This window comes from Centroberyx affinis, unplaced genomic scaffold (genome assembly GCF_046629955.1).
Source record: "Centroberyx affinis isolate AG114_WGS23_722 - 3 ecotype Tasmania unplaced genomic scaffold, CSIRO-AGI_Caff_v1 ptg000503l_1, whole genome shotgun sequence".
NCBI classification, from domain to species: domain Eukaryota; kingdom Metazoa; phylum Chordata; class Actinopteri; order Beryciformes; family Berycidae; genus Centroberyx; species Centroberyx affinis.
Genome location: NW_027279155.1, coordinates 739,047 through 757,518, shown reverse-complemented (window position 1 = coordinate 757,518; position 18,472 = coordinate 739,047). Strand labels below are relative to the sequence as shown.

General features: G+C 41.0%; 1 protein-coding gene across 2 annotated transcripts in view; it reads left to right on the top strand.

Moving 5' to 3' along the window:
* Positions 1–16,644, top strand: part of ryk (receptor like tyrosine kinase) — a 46,874-nt gene extending 30,230 nt beyond the window's left edge. Inside the window, exons 8-16 of one of the 2 annotated variants that reach the window (XM_071517583.1) lie at positions 395–478; positions 2,650–2,775; positions 5,835–5,921; positions 7,012–7,081; positions 7,765–7,897; positions 11,102–11,211; positions 11,357–11,516; positions 13,090–13,226; positions 15,340–16,644. In XM_071517583.1, the coding sequence (XP_071373684.1) occupies positions 395–478; positions 2,650–2,775; positions 5,835–5,921; positions 7,012–7,081; positions 7,765–7,897; positions 11,102–11,211; positions 11,357–11,516; positions 13,090–13,226; positions 15,340–15,451 (1,019 nt within the window). In that variant the 3' untranslated portion in view covers positions 15,452–16,644. The remainder of the gene's footprint in view (positions 1–394; positions 479–2,649; positions 2,776–5,834; positions 5,922–7,011; positions 7,082–7,764; positions 7,898–11,101; positions 11,212–11,356; positions 11,517–13,089; positions 13,227–15,339) is intronic. The other variant, XM_071517584.1, reaches the window with a different exon arrangement.
* Positions 16,645–18,472: the final 1,828 nt, after the last annotated feature.

Below are 18,472 nucleotides of genomic sequence, written 5' to 3'. Positions count from 1 at the left end.
GAACCACTGTAATGCTACACCAGCTTAATCAGTGTGTTTTCATGTGTCTTACCATCATTGTATTTTGCATCATTGCCCCCTTGTGGATACAATCCACCTCTTACACTGTGTGCATTTGTTTTACCCACTTCCCTCTTTCTTATGTTTGCTTTGCTGAATTTGTTGATTGGCACCACCATCCACCTACTTTTTTTTTACCCAACTCTTGATGGGTAAGTTTACCCAACTTGCAAGCATGCCTAGTTTGATGGATGTTTTGGCTATGAACTGAAGATTTTCAACTACACATCCATTAAATGAGGTCATGTTGTAATTTGAGTGAGCTATCCATTAAACCACTTCTTTCTCACCCTCTCCCACCCTCCAATCCCTCCCCTACCCCTCTTGCCATCAGACAATCACCCTGGTTCTGCACCCATACTCCAGCTTGCTGCCGCCTCCTTCCCAAATCCTGGTGCTCCCTCTCATGAAACCAAAAGTAAGTTCCAATGAAGTCCTGAGAGAAGAGTAAAGAATAAAAACCTCTGTAGCACTGTTTGTAGCCATCTGCACCAGTAGCAGTAAGCATAAACACGCTTACTGTGCTTTTGCCATAGTATTCTTGTTTTTCTTAATTTCACCCTATGAGTATATGTTCACATTTCTGTACCCCTGCATCTTGCTTGTAGCTAGGGCATTGTGAGCAGAAGGGTAAAAGTAACTCTTAGTATTTATCATTTTAACATAAATGGATGGCTTCCTAGGACCTCTTGGTGGCTTGTTAGATCCTCTAAATCATGACCCATCCATTTCATCTGTCTTATACATATACTAACCTTTCCTGTCACCTTTGTATTGTCAATTGTATGTGTTGTCTTTTTTAAGTCTGGTCATAACTAACTGCCACATACTTACTATGCCCTCTATAATTAAAAAACATGAGCCAAAAAGTCAGTAAAAAAAACAACCCATAAACAACCCAAGAAGAAAGCTATATTATTTTGTGCTTAGTAAATTCAGTAAACTGTTCTGTAGAGGCAGTAAATCAGTGGGATAATCTTGATTTTATATATATGTGTATATATATATATAAAAACATGATTGTTGTAATCACTAGCATCCTTCATTACAAAGCCGAATTTGCTGTATAGCCCATATTGATCATGAAACTCATGGCGTATTCATTTGAGATGTCCTGACAGGCAACAACAACAGCCCCTGCATCTTAGCGGCTTTTCTGCCATCAATCAGATTTAGCTATTAATTACTTTGACCTAGTGTGGACTGAATGAGTGACTAATGAAATGTCAGGACATTGAGACTCCCACAAAATGAATTAGCCTAAAAAAACATCCATAGCTCTACTGATGCTATACATTAAGACAGAGGTGGTTCATTTTTTGGACTAGGATTTCTGGCTGTCCTGCTGACCTCTACAGGGTGAAGAACCTTCCTGCATGAGGATCTATCTATGCATTTACTCCCAGTGGAAGCAGGGTGATGGTTTATGGGGATTTTGTTGCATATAAACCGAAAAGCTATGTAACATAGTATAGCCAAAAATGGTACACAGTGTAAAAACAGACACAGTAAAAATGAATTTGTTAAAAAAAAATATTGCCTCACAATTAACTTATATGCAGTTGCTACAGTCCCTGCCAGAATATTGTGCAATGGTATACATTGTACATGCAGTACATACAGTTTCTAATGGTCTGTTCTTCCTCTGCTGTACAAACAGTGCACTTAGTTTGGCCCCTAGGTGGCAGCAGTAACCTTTACTGTATTACTCCTTACTAAACCATCTTCATGCTGCAGTAGAGATCTAATCATCATTTAATCAAAATACCTTACCATTAATTTAGCAAGGACTGCATCTTTCAAAGCAGATGGGATCCTGCTCTAGGCTTATCCTCTCTGTTTAAAGCAGCATCATAAGATTAAAGCCTTAATTGACCCCTACCTCTTCACTCTCATGTTGAGCTCACAACTCTGTAATTTTAAAGATCTTTTTTCGACAAAATATCAAATAGCTTACTAGCACAAGAGAGGCTGTTGTTTCCTGGATCCCCCAGGGGCAAGTTGACTGTCTGTCAGGTTGCTCAACCCTTCCTCTCTTTCATAGGTTTGGTAGAGTTTGCCTTTGACTCTATTCCTCCAATGGTGGTTAACCACAACTGCAGACAATTCACCATGGCATAGAACTCCTTATTAGCTGTGAACTGCAGACGCACAAATTTTAGAATGGGTTATCTCTCATCACTGACATGCTGTGTACACAGGAGGTGTGTTTATATAAAAAGGGTCATGTTTACGCTGTATGTTCATCTGGGTGCAGACATTCTGGGGAGGCTGCGTTTTTCTTTTATGCAAGCTTGTGCCTACCTTGGTAAGCAGACAGCTAATCTCTGTCAGTGCGTAGACGTGTTATGAAATGGAAGTGCTGTAATACCGGACTTCACATGAAGCTGCTTTGATGCAACTCATAGGGCACATGTCATGTGTGGCTGACTGCTTTTGCTGTAATTGTCGTAATTCTTTGAATTCAAATTAGAGGCCTTGGAGTTTTTCAAGAAATTTCTGTGACATAAAGAAAATGTGGCTTGGTTGTAACAGATGACGCAAAGCTTAGTGTGAGTCTATGTTTGTGCCCTGTCCCCTCCCTCCCAGGCTATCCATCCCTCCGCATAGAGAAGAATGACCTGAGGAGTGTAACTCTCACAGAAGCCAAAGCCAAGGTGAAAGACATCGCCATCTCCAGAGAGAGAGTCACACTCCGGGATGTTTTGCATGAAGGTATTCACAAATCAGTCTCTCTCTCTCTCTCTCTCTCTCTCTCTCTCTCTCTCTCTCTCTCTCTCTCTCTCTCTCTCTCTCTCTCTCTCTCTCTCTCTCTCTCTCTCTCTCTCTCTCTCTCTCTCTCTCTCTCTCTCTCTCTCTCTCTCTCTCTCTCTCTCTCTCTCTCTCTCTCCATCACTCACTCACTCACTCACTCACTCACTCACTCACTCACTCATCCATCCCCTCTGGAGTTCCCCAAGTTATTCTGTAATCATCAGAAGGATCTGAACGTTCAGATCCTTTCACAGAATTTAGTTCAGACCCTTTCACAGAAATTCACAGAACATAGCAGCCTTGGAACACAAATAAATTTGACGTCATAAGATTGAAGAATTTTCCTGATCGACCAAATGTTACCAAATAGATAATAAATGTTTGTAAAGCTGAAAGGAGTTGCCAGACAGCAAAATGGAAGTTGCTTCTCAAACACTGTTGGGTGAATTGGTTCATTTTAAACAAAGTTTTGTCAACAATTTATTGCCAAGGACAAGTCTGAGTAGAAAGATGACACATGCCGACAGAAAAGCAAGAACAGAATTATGTATGCTCAGCTGTTGATTGGAGTGCATGGTTCAGAAAGTCTTGCCGCACTCTTGTCCATTGTCTCTACTATTGTCTCTTCCAAGAAGTATTGATCGTAGGTTTACAACTACAATTCACACCAATTAAATTAAAAAACACTTTTCTCTATCATACAGTTTGTTTTCCATCTTTCCCCTGCTTAGGCCCAGGACACTTTGTGTTTGTGTGTGTAAGAGAGAGAGGGAGGGGGAGGGAGGGAGGGTTTTGATGAAGTGGCTGTGGTCGTAATGGTTAGTAGGGGAAAACCATATTAGCTATTTGCTCAATATCCTACGATTCTTACTGTGACCAGCTTCCAGTAGCACCTGTCAACAATTGTGAATAGTGGCTATCCTTGAGCTTACAGATTTGGAGACAGATGCAAGAAAAATTCAGGAGTTTACTTTATATAATGTTGTTTAGTCAGATGAGGCTTAATGAGCCAGACAGTACATTATGGTGAGATCATATCAGAATAAAAAGCGGCGAGCTAGTTATTCCTCACTACAGTTTTCAGACTGTTGGTCTATCTTTAAATTGTTTAAAATGTTTGCAATGATTATCATCAACTTTTCAATTATAACACAAAACTGGGCTTTATTTGCTTAAGTTTCTTTCTTGGTATGAGAATCTGTCTGTCTGTGTGTGTGTTTGGCTAGGTCCATTTTCCTCTTAGAGATCCTTGTAGAGATAGCTGGATGCTTTTTGAGATGTTTCATCAGCATTGTTGTGATAGAGTCATGGTACCTTCCACTGAACAAGATTGCATTTTTCTTTCTGGAAGTTTGCCCACACTGGGCTTTTGTGTGGCTTTGTTAATGACGTAATGGCTACCTGAGGATGAATACAAAACAACGCAAGAGAGACACCAAATAAATGATACCAAAAGCCCTCTAGGGGCTGGAGTACGGCCATTGCTCTTACCCAGCCGTTTGATCTGAACATAGTTTGTTAACTCTGTTAAAATAATTTAGTAACTCAGTAAAAAACAAAGTGTGGCTAGATTCACACATATTCAAATATAATTTTTTTTATGACCCATCCCTAAGCTGGTGAGGTGACGTGTTGACGCAACAAGCAGCAGTATCTCTCATTACTGGCTCACATTCTTGAGCAAACAAAACCGCTTCATGGTCACTACTCTTGGCCTCCCCACAAGCTGGTCAACAGCTTTATAGCTTCTATTGTGTTTGGGATTATCTATCTTTATATCTGGCTGGCTATCAATGTGTGCATTCATTCATTCAATTTGTTACTACTTATTTTTGGTATTATTCTGCATTCTCTGAATTCACTGAACCCGGACCCTCAAGTCAACCTCACAGATTGTGTCATTACTGAGTGGTAACAAAGTGTGCATTGGATGGGTGTGGTGATTAAATTTGTATTTGAATGTTGTTGGACAATTGTTGGACTGTTATGCTTCAGTTTCCCACTCTGGAGACCTCACCTTTTCACCTTGCCTTGTGCAAGTAAAGTTGTTTTGGCCAAAGCTGCTGGAACACGTCCAATCAGTTTGACCAATGAATCACCTCAGCGCTGTTCTTTGCATTAGTATTTTTTTGTTTAGTCACTCTCTTATCATTTATTAGAGTTTACATCACATCCTTTAAGGTTGGATTTCAGTTCTCTTCTGTCCTAGACCTGTCTTTATTTTTATGTAAATATTGGCACTCGCGATATATAGAGCAGCCATGAGGGTCAAAGTAACTTCATAATCAGGATACTCTGTAGGTTTATGACAGTGCAGTCAGCTAGTCTTCCTGGAATCCACACATAACAGCGATTAAAATAAATAACAAAATAGATAAATGAAATGAATAGTATTATAAAACAAAGAAAGATAGTGGCCAAGAAACAACAAATCACAAGACATACAAGAGTGAGTCTCAGAGAAGGTTGAACTCAGTGTAGGGTTCTGCTCTTGAGAGCTAGCAGGTCCGGACAGGCATGGCAGAGAAGGTAGGGGTGTGAGGGAGACGGTTAAACACTAACCCTGTTGTTATTCCTCGTCGCCACTCCTGTTGAAACACAGAGCCATGTTGGCCTTGGGGCTCAGATTTTTTTAAGTTTATGTTGATGGTTTATGCTCTTAAATGGCAGTTTACCTCAGCGAAGCGTAGACTCCAGAGGCAGTCAGTTTAGACAAAGGAGGTGATGAACGTGCTCACTGTGCCTTTCAACATCGCATGTATATCTGAATAGTTCTACCTCGTGAATGGTTGTCTGAGGTCAAGTGAACAGCTTTTGTTTTGGCTCTTGTGAATGAGAGTTCTTCCAGTAAGGGATAAAGCAGTGTAAAATAAGAATAAAAAGCCTGTCCACCTCTGTCCACGGAGCAGCCAGGCATGGCAGCCAGTGAGTGAGGTGACATTTTGATCCATGAATGAGATGCTTCTGGCTCTCCCTCTTGCCCTTTTCCTCAAATAAAATCTATGGTTTGTCTTTCACAGGCACATTTGGCCGCATCTTTCATGGCGTGCTCTTGGATGAGAAGGACCCCAGCAAGGAAAAGCAGGTCTTTGTGAAAACAGTGAAAGGTATGCACTCCATTCTTTATGGCTATAATGTACAGTTGAATGAATAAAGTAGAAAAAAGTCACAAAAACTTATTACAGGTGCTGGATCAAAAAATTTTAACAGAGAGAAATAGGTAAAATCTGCGCACTGTATTGATGGCTCACAATAATTTGAATGGCATTGCAACATTTTCGTCTCATAGAGATCTTCGTCAGGCACAATCTTCCTTTTTAATGTGCAATAGGGGTAAAAAATAGAGGGGCTGGCAGGGAAAATGAGCATAGGTGCCGTGTGAACTGTAGACACCTTAATGCTGATATATCTCTTTTCTTACCAGCAGATCCCCACAGACTGCTAACCAAAAGTTGTCAGAAGTAGTGGTGGCTTTTCTAATGGGTTTAACAGTTGGTCATAGATGGTTTTAATCCACAAGATAAGCACAGAATTTTGAAAATAAAAAGATCCTATAGACACCTAAACATCTGCTTCTTGCTAGTTCTAACTAGGCTATAAGGTTTGCATGCTGGTGAAAGGAATCCCTTCGGTGGTACTTTCGGACTCTTCGTTTGCAGCATGTCAGCTTTCTCTGCCAGTTGCCCTCTGACTTCTCTGTTCTCTCTAATGTTTACTCAGGGTGGGGTGGATACCAGTCAGCGAACAATAGCCATGCCAGTCTTGGCATTGTTAAGCACTACACTTCCTCCTCATGTGCCCCTGGGGCAGGAAACAATACTGCTTTCCATAAGTACCAAACGGTGGCGAAAGCTGCATGCAGAGATTAAAAATTGGATCTCAATGAGCTAGGCGAAAGTATTTTTTTTTTCCCCCAAGTTTCCCACTACAGATGACGTAACTGTTAACAGAGAATTTGTGGCAGCTCCCATGGGAGTGAAACAAACAAAAATAACCCTATATGGGGTCACAGACTTATTCAAGTGTATCCTGGCACAACGCTGCTCAGTCATTCCGTGGTTTGCTGTGAAAATGCAAACCACGGAAGCGTATATGTTGCTAGTTCTCTCTAGTTTTGAATCTTATATTCTCTCTCTATTAGTTTCTATTAATATGTGGGAGCTGTGTGATCTTATTGTCTCTCATGAAATTCCTCAGATCATGCGTCTGAGGTGCAGGTGACCATGATGTTGACCGAAAGTTGCAAGCTTCGTGGCCTTCATCACAGGTGAGTGGTAACAAACTGAAATCACAATATCAGCATGTATGGTTGTTATACTAATTTTGTTAGTTTCTCTGTTGTCATGGTTGTGGGCTTGTGCAACAGTTGGACAGTTCCAGTTATTTACTTAATTGGCAGTAAGGAGTGTGGTTTACTCTAACACTGTCATTCTTCCAGAGAAGTTCCTGTGGACTTCTTTTAAATAACTGTGGGTCATTCTCATGTGGCATTTTTAACATCATCAGCTATTTGACATAGATCTATTGTCTGTTTTGATGGTAGTATCCATATTCTGAATGAATTGTTGAATTTAATTTAAAGCTACAGTAGTATTAGTCCTGCAAATTTCGGCCCCAAATTTATCATGAAGTTGAGAAATTCACTGTGCTCTAATTTCTGACCATTTCTTTCTGTGACAGACATGTTCGTCATAATATTGGCCCATACCTTCCTCTTTCCATGTTTGAGGTCAGCGAGTCAATGAGAGCCGTGTCTCAGAGACACTTCCTCTTCCAGTTTGGCAACAGTTAGGATGCCCCCCTGCCAACTCACACTTTCATCCTCCCCTACCAGCTTTGAGGGCATTATCACGCAAGCAGATGACTGCTCTTCCATATTAACATTATACGCACTCAAATTGCCTCACACTGTTCCTGTAACAAGAGTTGTCCTCCTCTCCCTCTTTCCAGGAATTTGTTGCCCATAAGTCACGTGTGTACGGAGGATGGAGAGAAGCCCATGGTGCTGTTGCCCTTCATGGCTTGGGGGAATCTCAAGCTGTTCCTGCGGCAATGCAAGTTAGCTGAGGCCAACAACCCACAGGTGAGGTCCTGGCTCAGCATACATCTGGTGGAGCTGGTGGAGCGGTCAATTTCACAAGCACAACTCTACAGTGCATTGAGCCATGTATTGAGCTATTAAGTTTAATGCGCAAAGATAAAGAAAAGTATGTTACTACCCTGTTGTCAAGCTTAAAAGAACATTTTGTGTGTTTTCAACAATCAATACCAAGTAACACCTACCAATAACTACTGTTTACAGTGTTATTAGCAGGACTTTTAATGTAGTCTTAAAGTCTATGCTCAGGGCAGGGATTTGTATTTGCTATGCAAAGACAATCAGGCTTTTGTGCTGATTAACCCCAGGGAGTCTTTGATGTACTTGGCATAGCCACACTGTAGATCCAAACCAATCAATCAGCTCCAAAATACAGCCCTCACTTTAGGAGGAAAATGTTCCTTGAGATGTAGCAAACACTTCACAAGACGAAGCTTGCCATCCATTTGCATTAATCAAAACCCCTTTTGTAAAGTTTCAGGTAACACATCACCACTTTAATTCTCAGCAATCTCATTATGTACTTTTGGCAGTTGTAGAAGCTGACAAAGACATAGTCATTTACTTCTTCCTTGTGCTGTTGCAATAAACATCAAGCTATAAATCATCAGTGTAACAGTAGGGGGGAGATAAAGCTGTCTGGAAGGCATTGGGGGAGCATAACATTACAGTCTGGCATTCATTCAGAAAGTGAACATCTGGTTTTGTAGGTATCTCTGTGAGGCCCAAAATTGTTCAGTAAATCTTTACATTTTCCATAGTTCAGGGTTCCTATGCGCCTGGAAACCCTGGAAAAGTCATGGAATTTTAAAAATGCATTTTCCAGACCTGGAAAGGGAGAAAGGTTTAGGAAAAGAGTCTTGAGTTTTTTTTTGTTTTTTCTTTTCAAAGCTTTCTCGTCTGTAGATAAATTAAGTTATTGATTCTGTTTATTTCATTTATTGGTGGGGAGATTGCAAAACAGCCTCTGATTGGTGGCTACCCTGTGCGGCTGTGTACAGTCATCCTGTCCATACCAAAACTTTTCTGTGCTCCTGCCTTAGGTAACAGTTTGAAATGGCTAGCTAGCCCGAAACAGCGCACTCATGCTAGTGGTTATGTACTTTGTTAACATGCCAGGCAAATGTAGTTTCTTGCAGGGATTCCTTCCTGTGAGCAGTTTTTGTCTTTCATATTGTTTGCTGATGTTTACTCTATAATTGTCAGATCTTATCTAGACTAGGCCTGTTGTAAATTATAGCTAAGAGCTTAGCTAAAGTTCTGAATTTACGAAGCGCAGAGCTTGATATTTTTTTTATCAGCTGATAAAGACCTCACTGTTGAAAGAAAATATACTTAATTGCTGGTTGTGTAGTTAAAATTGTGCTGACATTGTGGTTGTTGATCTCAAAGTGACAAAACTATGACGGTAGTAGTATATGTCTGTTTAAGTCTGTTTTGCAGCACAAGCCACAAACGCCTTGTCCTGTTTAATTTTATTTCTGATTGAGCTCTATATTTAATAACTAAACAAAATGTACACACACTACTGATAAATGTTATCATTGTTGTACAAAGTTTACATTGTGATAGTACAATTGATGGTTAGGTCATGGAAATCTGTACAGGGGCCATGGAGAAGTCTTGGAAAACTTTTTTTTTTCATCAGTGAAAAAGTATAGGAAACCTGATAGTTGTAATTTTTCCACTGACAATTTAACAGTGTTCATATCCTCTTTCACATGGTGGACATACAGAGCATCACTGGCTATACCAGCTCCACAATCTAAATTACGCCTAGGTTGTTGCCTTAAAAGGTTTGTCATAGATTGCCAAGACCTTGTTTTCCCTCATGTTGTAGGGTTCAGTTAATATGAGTTGGATCACACTGTCAGATAAGCGGGGAGCACATTAAACAGACATAAATCTCTGCTGCGTGTGTCTAAGCCTGTTCATACAGTTGACTGCATCTGCATTGGACATGATTATATAAAAACAAAACGTTGCACATAAGCAAGGTGATGCTCCTTCAGGAACATTATCACATCAGTGTCTTTCTGTTGTCTTTTGTGCTGTACAGGATGTTTAAATACATAAAGCCAAGCTTCAGCAAATTGTCTCAAAATTGCAGCTTACATGTCTAGCTAATCCTGGCTACACATTTAATGAGTCAGAAGCACCCCAAGGGCCTGCCTAACTTTGCTGATTGTTGTCCTATCCTGCACCAGTCAGGGATTTTTCTCTGTTCAGTGGTTAGACATTTCTCATACAGGCTTGCTGGTCTGTATGAGGCCTGCTTTGTCCATAAGACCATATTCAGCAGCTGCAAGAACAAAACCATTTTCTTTCACGTCATACCCTAGCTCAAATCTTTTTAATGGATTTTCTGAGCCATTTGATTCAGGTCATTTGCACTCAGGAGCAGTGAAAATGTCACCTTAAGCCCTAGGTCACACTAGACAATTTTAATGCCAATTCTAAGCCCAACTGGACCATTGGTGTTAGTCAGGCTGGGGGCGGGCACTCTGGTCCGGTACTACGCACAGATTATCCCATCGTGTGAATGGGTTCAAGACTGCCAACTTTGGCCCTTTAGCCCGACATGATTTTTTCAAACATGTCTGGTTTTGTCTGGCCTAGTGTGTTCGGACGTGTGTAGTGTGAAATGGTCCAAGACTCGCTGAGACTGAAATCTGAGAGTGACCCTGGCAAAGGCGGAAGAAAAAGAGAATTAACTGGAAGAGAAGTTACTTTTAACAACTCCCACTCGCGTACAGTGGGAGTTTATATCAGTAAGATTCCCATCTCCAATTGCTCCACTTTTGATAAGCTGCTATATAATTTTATTTGGAGGAATATACTGTACCTCATATAAAATGTCAATGTGTCTGGATCAGTCCACATAAGTATGCAATTACAAATTTATTGAAAGAAGTCTTCAGCAATGTTAACCTTGTAGTAGTGTCACTTCAAAATACAATGCAATGTAAATATGGGACGGCTAGACGACTACATTGGGACGGCTAGATGACCAGTCATTTTGTCTGAACTGCTCTTGTTGGGCAAGACTTTAACAGTCTTGTAGTCTGAACTAGGCGTTATGTTAAGAAGTTTTCACAATACCACAGTAAAAAAATGTCAGATATGCTCTCACTTTTGTTTTTTCTATCTCTGCTTCAAGTGTAAATTATCTCCCTTATTTACTTTCAGGCGGTCTCTCAACAAGACTTGGTTTACATGGCCATCCAAATTGCGTGTGGGATGAGCTACCTGGCTCGCAGGGAGGTCATACATAAAGACCTAGCTGCCAGGAACTGTGTGTAAGTGTTCATGACCCAGCTTACATTTCTCATTTCCGTTCTCAGGTTGTTGTTTGTCTCTAGTTCTTTTGTGTAACCTTCAGTTTATCTCTGTTTGGAACTTGCATACTAATTAAAGAGAATGCCTTTCTCTTCCTGTCGACAGCATTGACGACAACATGCAGGTGAAGATCACCGACAACGCCCTTGCCCGGGACCTGTTTCCTATGGATTACCACTGTCTGGGGGACAATGAGAACCGGCCTGTCCGCTGGATGGCCCTGGAAAGCCTGCTCAACAATGACTTTTCTAGTGCCAGCGACGTGGTGAGAGCATCAACTCCAAATATACAGTTCACTCCCTGCAACGCAACCTTTCAGCCTCCGCCTTCTAGTCTCTATGTACTGTATATACTGTATATTCATCACCAGACACTTTAAATCTCTTTAACCTCATTTAACCTTTATCATTTTTTGATAGATAATGGATGTATCGGGAAGTGTGATAGAGACAGGGTGATGCAGGAAATGGCACCACTTATATTCAAGCCATTCTTAGAAGCCCGGTCTCAGTGTCAGAGGGAAGGGAGGTATGGTGTTGAGCACAGTGTGTTTCCGGCTGTTCCCTCTGTCCTGTCTCAGGATGACAAAGGGAGTGCTCCCATAGACAATAGCGGAGCTTCACAGGTCCTTTGAGACACCACGCAGACAGGCAGTGTGCCCCAGCCAGACATGCCCCCACCCCTTTGCATTCCTACTATGGTCATCATGCTTGGCAATCGCCCCGTCTGCACCGACGATAAAGAGAGGCCTGGCATAAACAGACAACTACACTTCGGAGGAAATCCAGTGAAGTAACTCAGGCTACGGAATATGATAGATGCATTACAAGTACCAGTGTTAAGCACATAAATACTCCATACCCTTACCTTATGTCAGTGGTTACGCACACTGGATCCCCAAGCAGAACAGAGTGAGAAAGTGACTATTGACAAGTTGACGCCTACTTGGGAATGCTGGCAGTGGTCTAGGGAATGATGCGGAAACCGGGTGGATTACCGTACAGCGTGTTTTTCCTCTGGAGAAACCCTCCCTATTCATCACTATGCCCTCTGTCCACTAGCACTCCCTTCACTTCCTTTTAAAGGCCTCATCTCACCTCAGGAAAAGGTTATGACACACTAACCTAACAGTAAGTTGGTCTCTCAAGGGATCAGTAGCTGCGTTCTGTGCATTGTCAGGTTATGAAGCGCCGGACAGTTTTAGCTGAGGTAATTGGATCATTGGCTTGAGTCCCAACATTCTAAATTAGTGGAAGTGGCCGATATGTATAGGTCAACAACTACTGTAACTACTTCAGTTCTCAAGCATGACCTTTTCCAGTGGGATAGGGTTTAATAATAACAATGATTGTTAACACCCGTAGGGAAAGTCTCCTTTCATTTGTCCCCTGCAGGGAGGTCAGAGCGCAGGGTCAGCTCGACAACACTTTCAGGGCGAACCCTCGCTGACATGGAGGCTTGAACCCAGGACCTCTCCCTAAACACTAGGCCACCCTGGTGTTTACTTTCAAGCCCCTAACAAAACTTTTAAAACAATGATTTATATTCAGTATAATTTTTCAGCATAATTTCCTTGCATTGTTTCTGTGGAACATTTTGTGCCTTGAATACAAGTCGGCACCATTGGCCTTCTGCACTCCGGAGAGAAATCCTGGTGTATATTTATCCTGTTTAATGACAACACTCTTTAAATCAATGCAAATATTTGGGAAATGGCATCCTAACTATGGGATTAGCTTGTGTTGTTCCTCTCTAAGAAATGTAGTAAATGAAAACACTCCAGACTGGTAAGGTAGTCTCGATGTCCATCTAGCCTGCAGTGTGTCCTGTTTTCACAGTGGGCCTTTGGAGTGACCCTGTGGGAGCTGATGACTCTGGGCCAGACCCCCTACGTCGACATTGATCCTTTCGAGATGTCGGCCTACCTGAAGGATGGGTACAGAATAGCACAACCAATCAACTGTCCAGATGAACTGTAAGTTGCTTTACCTCATCCCAGTCCCTAATACACATACACTGGCCTGCACAGATCAAAGTAAGCGCACGCACATACACACACATACACACACACACACACACACACACACACACACACACACACACACACACACACACACACACCCACTAACTATAGCTGTCAGTTACCAAGCTGAACAGTAACAAAAACACCCCACACCAAACAACAGTAAGAAAGGCTTACTAGGGTAACATTACCTTCTCAACGAAAGATTAAACCGACTTACAGCAGTGAAGTCCAACAGAAAATATGCAAAACCTAAATCAAACAGTCTAATATTGTAAAATGACACACCTTACACAACACACAATTCATTGCAATCATCAAGTACATGGAATAAAGACAACTCATCTTTGTTTTTAATCAAGAAATCATGCAAATTAATTGGCAAACTTTTATCATCAAAAGACTTTGTAAAATCCGTTGTTGTAGTTATAGGCTACATTATCATCTTAACACACCATGAAAGTGATTCCTCTGCAGAAAGAGAGGCACATAAAGCGCCTCCCAAACAATTGCAGTAGTTCTTGCAATCATTCATTGTAATGAAATGGTAACAAGGAGTTAATGCTCATCATCTGCAGCCCAATAGGGGTTACCACCACAGGTTCAAGTACATGACAGTTAAAGTAATTGACAAGGTTATCAGTTGGCCTGTAAAGGTTACTACCGCTGTCAGTTCAGACATGTGCAGTTCATCAATGATCTGATGAAAATGCCACAGTCACGCACCCAAAAGCAGGGCATGTAACTGCTAGCCATCTCTGCTGCGAAGCATGAAGAGGAAATATGTGGGCCTCTTTGTGTGTACTCTTGGTCATTCTCGTGGTTGTTATCAACATAAATACATAATGCAAATTTGTAAACCTCTACAGTGAGCCAAGTGTGTGAGAGTTCAGCTGCAGCCAGGCTTGTTATTGCAGACCCCCTCCAAATTAAGCCTGCCGTTCGTGAGACATTGTTTGTATAATAGGGTAGCCGAATCAAATTCAGATGTCCAGCAGCTACCAGTGTTGCTGTCAGAGTGAAGCTTATCAACATCCTGCCAGGGTGATGGAGCAGCTATTGCAGAGCTGGCCAGGATTTACAAAGGCCAGAGGTGTCATTTGCCCAAAACTGCATAATTTACAGGCACATTCCCCAATATCACATTTCCAACTAGGCTGTCACTTTTTTCAATGTTAGAAAGTGTCTCAAATCTCCTCAAACAACAGAAGTTCAGCGATGAAAAACCTGATTTTATAACTTTCCCCTTCAGTGACTCAACCTAAGCCTCATGAATTACTCTATACAAAAAAACTGAGTGATCAGAATATCAGTGTTACTCTACAAGGTTGATGCATAGCTGGGTAGTTTCATTGTTTTGTCAGTGTGCGTGATGAGGTTGCAGTAAATGAGCGTGTGTTGCACAGTGGAACCCATCCATTACTTGGCTTTTCAATCAGAATGCAGCTTTGGAAAAGCAGCTTGTTCTCCCTAGTTAGACAGCATAAGTAATCAAAATCACTCATTCATAGGTAGGGTGACGGTTTGATGTAGAGCCTACGTCATATAGCAGCAGACAAATTAATTAAACCAGTGACACCTGAGTTGATATGTGATTTCTTTTCTGCTGCAGAGTTTTGAATGAATAAAAATTAATTTCACCTGATAATGACTTTGTGTGAATTCAATTTTTGGAAAAAGTGACGGCCGTATTTGCAGTAAAGGCAAACCCAGGGAAAGACTGTTGAACAGTCTGTTGAATAACAGAACACGTTTCCTCCTAAATACAATAGGTGGTGAGTTGATTGCTTCCTTTTCCAAAATATTACAGGTTGCAAAGTAGAACTTTTAAGATTAAGTATTGATAAACAAGTGATTATATCTCATTTCTTTATCGGTATTGTACAGGCAGGTCCTTTACAACTTGTACTGTAGACGTGTTTGTTACGGCACGTCCTTAGGTGCCTCAGCTCAACACGCATTAAGATATGGGAAAAATTAATTCAATCACCATTACTTTCTCTTTGGAACAAACCATTTGTCAAAATTGCTTGTGGACAAATTCTTTTTTGTTTCCCTTCTCTAGGTTTGCAGTAATGGCTTGTTGCTGGGCGCTGGACCCAGAGGAGAGGCCGAAGTTTCAGCAGCTGGTTCAGTGTCTCACAGAGTTCCACGCAGCTTTGGGGGCCTATGTCTGAAGACCAGAAGATGGTGGACAGTGCTAATCACGAGGAATACATGTATGATATTGTGCCTTATCAAAAGAAAGAGCAGACTTTCTCCCTGATGTTTCTATTTTGTACAGTACTTTGGAGTTTTTATATAGTTGAATTACATTTTTAAAGCATAGCACAGTGAAATGGTTTGTTTTCAAAGTGGATTCTTTGTTGAGGTAATTTTATGTCATATGCTTTGAAAGCATTTAGAAATGGCGATAGTGGTGCACTCCCCTTGCCAAGACGACCTAAATGATGGAAAGGTGTCCTCGTCTTTACAGCACATCACGTGAGACTGTCCCAAGTGAACCTTATGTGCCATCAGACAGTATCATTTTTTAATCTGTTTAAACCTTTGAGGACCTGGTTGTAAAGACAGTATTTTCTACAGTTTTGTAACTTAGTGAAGCAATGTAAATGGGTTATTGTAGGATAATATGGGTACCAAAGTAGACTTAAGGGCTTCATCTGTATATGTAACTATATTCTCAACGTGCTGCTTCACTCTGCTATGGTGAGCTCTAGTTTGGTACGAGAGGCCTCTTGGGTGCCGCATTTCTGTTTGATGAGAAGCAACTGAGATCTTTTCTGAGACCTCTGAGTGGTACTTTCCTCTGGAAGACTGCCACAGATGAGTTTTTTTTTTTTCCCGGATTGACTGTGCCAACTGGAGAAGCCACTGGAGATGACATGGCTGCCGCATCCCAAGCCCTCAGACTTTTTCTTTTTTTTAACCTGCAGTGTGGATCAGACTGTGGATGCCACAGCTCATACAAGGACAACAGTGCATACATGTATGAACTTGATTTTAAATGACTTCTGGAGTGAATTATGAACACTGTTTTCAGTTGTTGGAATGCCTCCCCTTTGTACGTTTTTGTATACCCACTATCACAAATTCCACTCTTCCAAACAGGGTTATCATTATTTTTCTGTTTTATATATTTGATTGTTCTGTGTCAGAACACAGCCTTTCACAGGATTTTTAGAATGATTTTTGTGAATAACTACAACACTAATAATCACTGTGAAACACAAAACTGCCTATCTGGCTTGGTCTAATCTTATCCTCACACCTTTAACATCTTTGTGATGTGTCTTTATGGTCACTGCATGTTGAATTAAGGGTATCTTGTAAACTGCTTCCTGAATTCATATCCACAAATTAAACGGGATCTGTTAAATATAGAACGGGTACTCATTTTTCAGTCCCATCGTATGCATACAGTATTATATCAATATCACTAGCTTTATCTGGTTTCTGCACTTAAGAAAACAACAGCTCTTTTCTGCTCATGCGTTCTGTCAAGTGTTTTGGTACAATAGTGCTTTTATGTTACACCCGGAAAGCTCTAAACCAAAGTGAGGTCTTAGTAGTTCAAGTACTGCCCATTGCCCACATGTTGAAAAAACAGCAATTTTGATTAGGGGAAAAAAGCTGAAAAATAGTTGAACAAGTGATATAATAAAAATTTAATGATTGCACATAACTAAATTGGAGGCAGTTGGCTACAGCCATTAATTCTCAAGTGTCACTGTGTCATCAAAGTGTAGTGTACATATTTGTGTACATATTTGTACATAATATAATGAGGTTGTTATGGATTCTATTGTTTTACACAAGCTGTTTTTGTTTTGCCAGTTTAGCTTTAGGGTGAATTCACAGGAAGACTGCACCTCTTCATGATGCCGTAATGGAAAGTTATCTAAAATCTAATTTGTGCAGAAACCCTGACAAAACCTGAAGTGCTTTACCAGACCCCGACCTGAGATGCAATGAAATAATGTGTTGCTTGTGGCCTGTAGTAACTGAATTATAACAGGTCTGCCGCAAGAAGTTAGAGTGAAAATCCACCTTGAACTGGGTTTTTAAAAAACAGCGTTGGTGATGTATCTTGCATTTCTGGGTCCTTTTGTTTTTTTATTGCTGTGGACATCAACAACGTGATGTCATGTCGAAATATTTCCAGTGCAACTACAATGGAGTTTAACAGCAGAATATTTTTCAACAATGTAAAACATCAGTGGTAACCGTCAGGTTTTGGTGTCAGTCCATCAGAATCAAAGAGCAAGGGTTTCTTTCTAGACTCGTGTTGCACCGACACTGAACAATCACACAGGGAGAAATGCCAATCTCTCCACAGACAGCCGTCTCAATAGACCATAATGCAATGCAGCCACAAGACATGTTACATTTTGAGTAAGCGGTGCGAGTCTCACTTTTTCTTCACTGGAAAAACTCGCTTTCTTGCTATCGGCATTTCTCCCTCCACAAAAACCAGCAGCTGGATGCAACAAGTTCAGGTAATAGGTTCAGGCACATTCCCTGGGGGTTGTCGAAAGGTATTTTGGGAAATGTAGGAAATCACTAACTGAAGCATATAGAAATGGATGAGGCAGGTTCAAATTTGACTTCATGCTTTTGATTGCATAATTTAGTGTAATTAAAATTAACAAGTTGAGTGTCTTCATCATGAACATTGTTATTGCAAAAATCGTAATGTTTCTGCATCACAAGATAATGTAACTTTAACTTTTAGATGGAGACATGACTGAATGAATTGAACATGTATGGCAAGTAGGCCTATAATGTTCTAGTTTATTCACTCAGCAAGTAGTAGGACTGGCAATAAATTTGCAAAGTTGCAAAAGATGACTCATCAGACCATAGTACTTTTTCCCATTGCACAGACATCCAGGTTTTGTGCTCCTTACACCAGGTTATGCGTCTGTGGTCTGTATGTTGGCGTTGGATACAGCAGGTTTCCGAATGGCAGCGCTGCTTTAAACACGAGCTTTGTGAAACGCTGTTGCATGTCTCAACAGAAACCTACATTGTTTTGTTGAAACTGTGTCACAGAGGTTTTGACTCAATGCTGTGGTCATTTCTGAGGCATTGTTTTGTCGTATTTGGCAACTATCCTGCTAAGTGTCCATCCATCCCTGTCAGTGAGCTTTGACTTGCAGTCACTGTGACTTGCAGTTTGCATGTTTGGCCTTTGG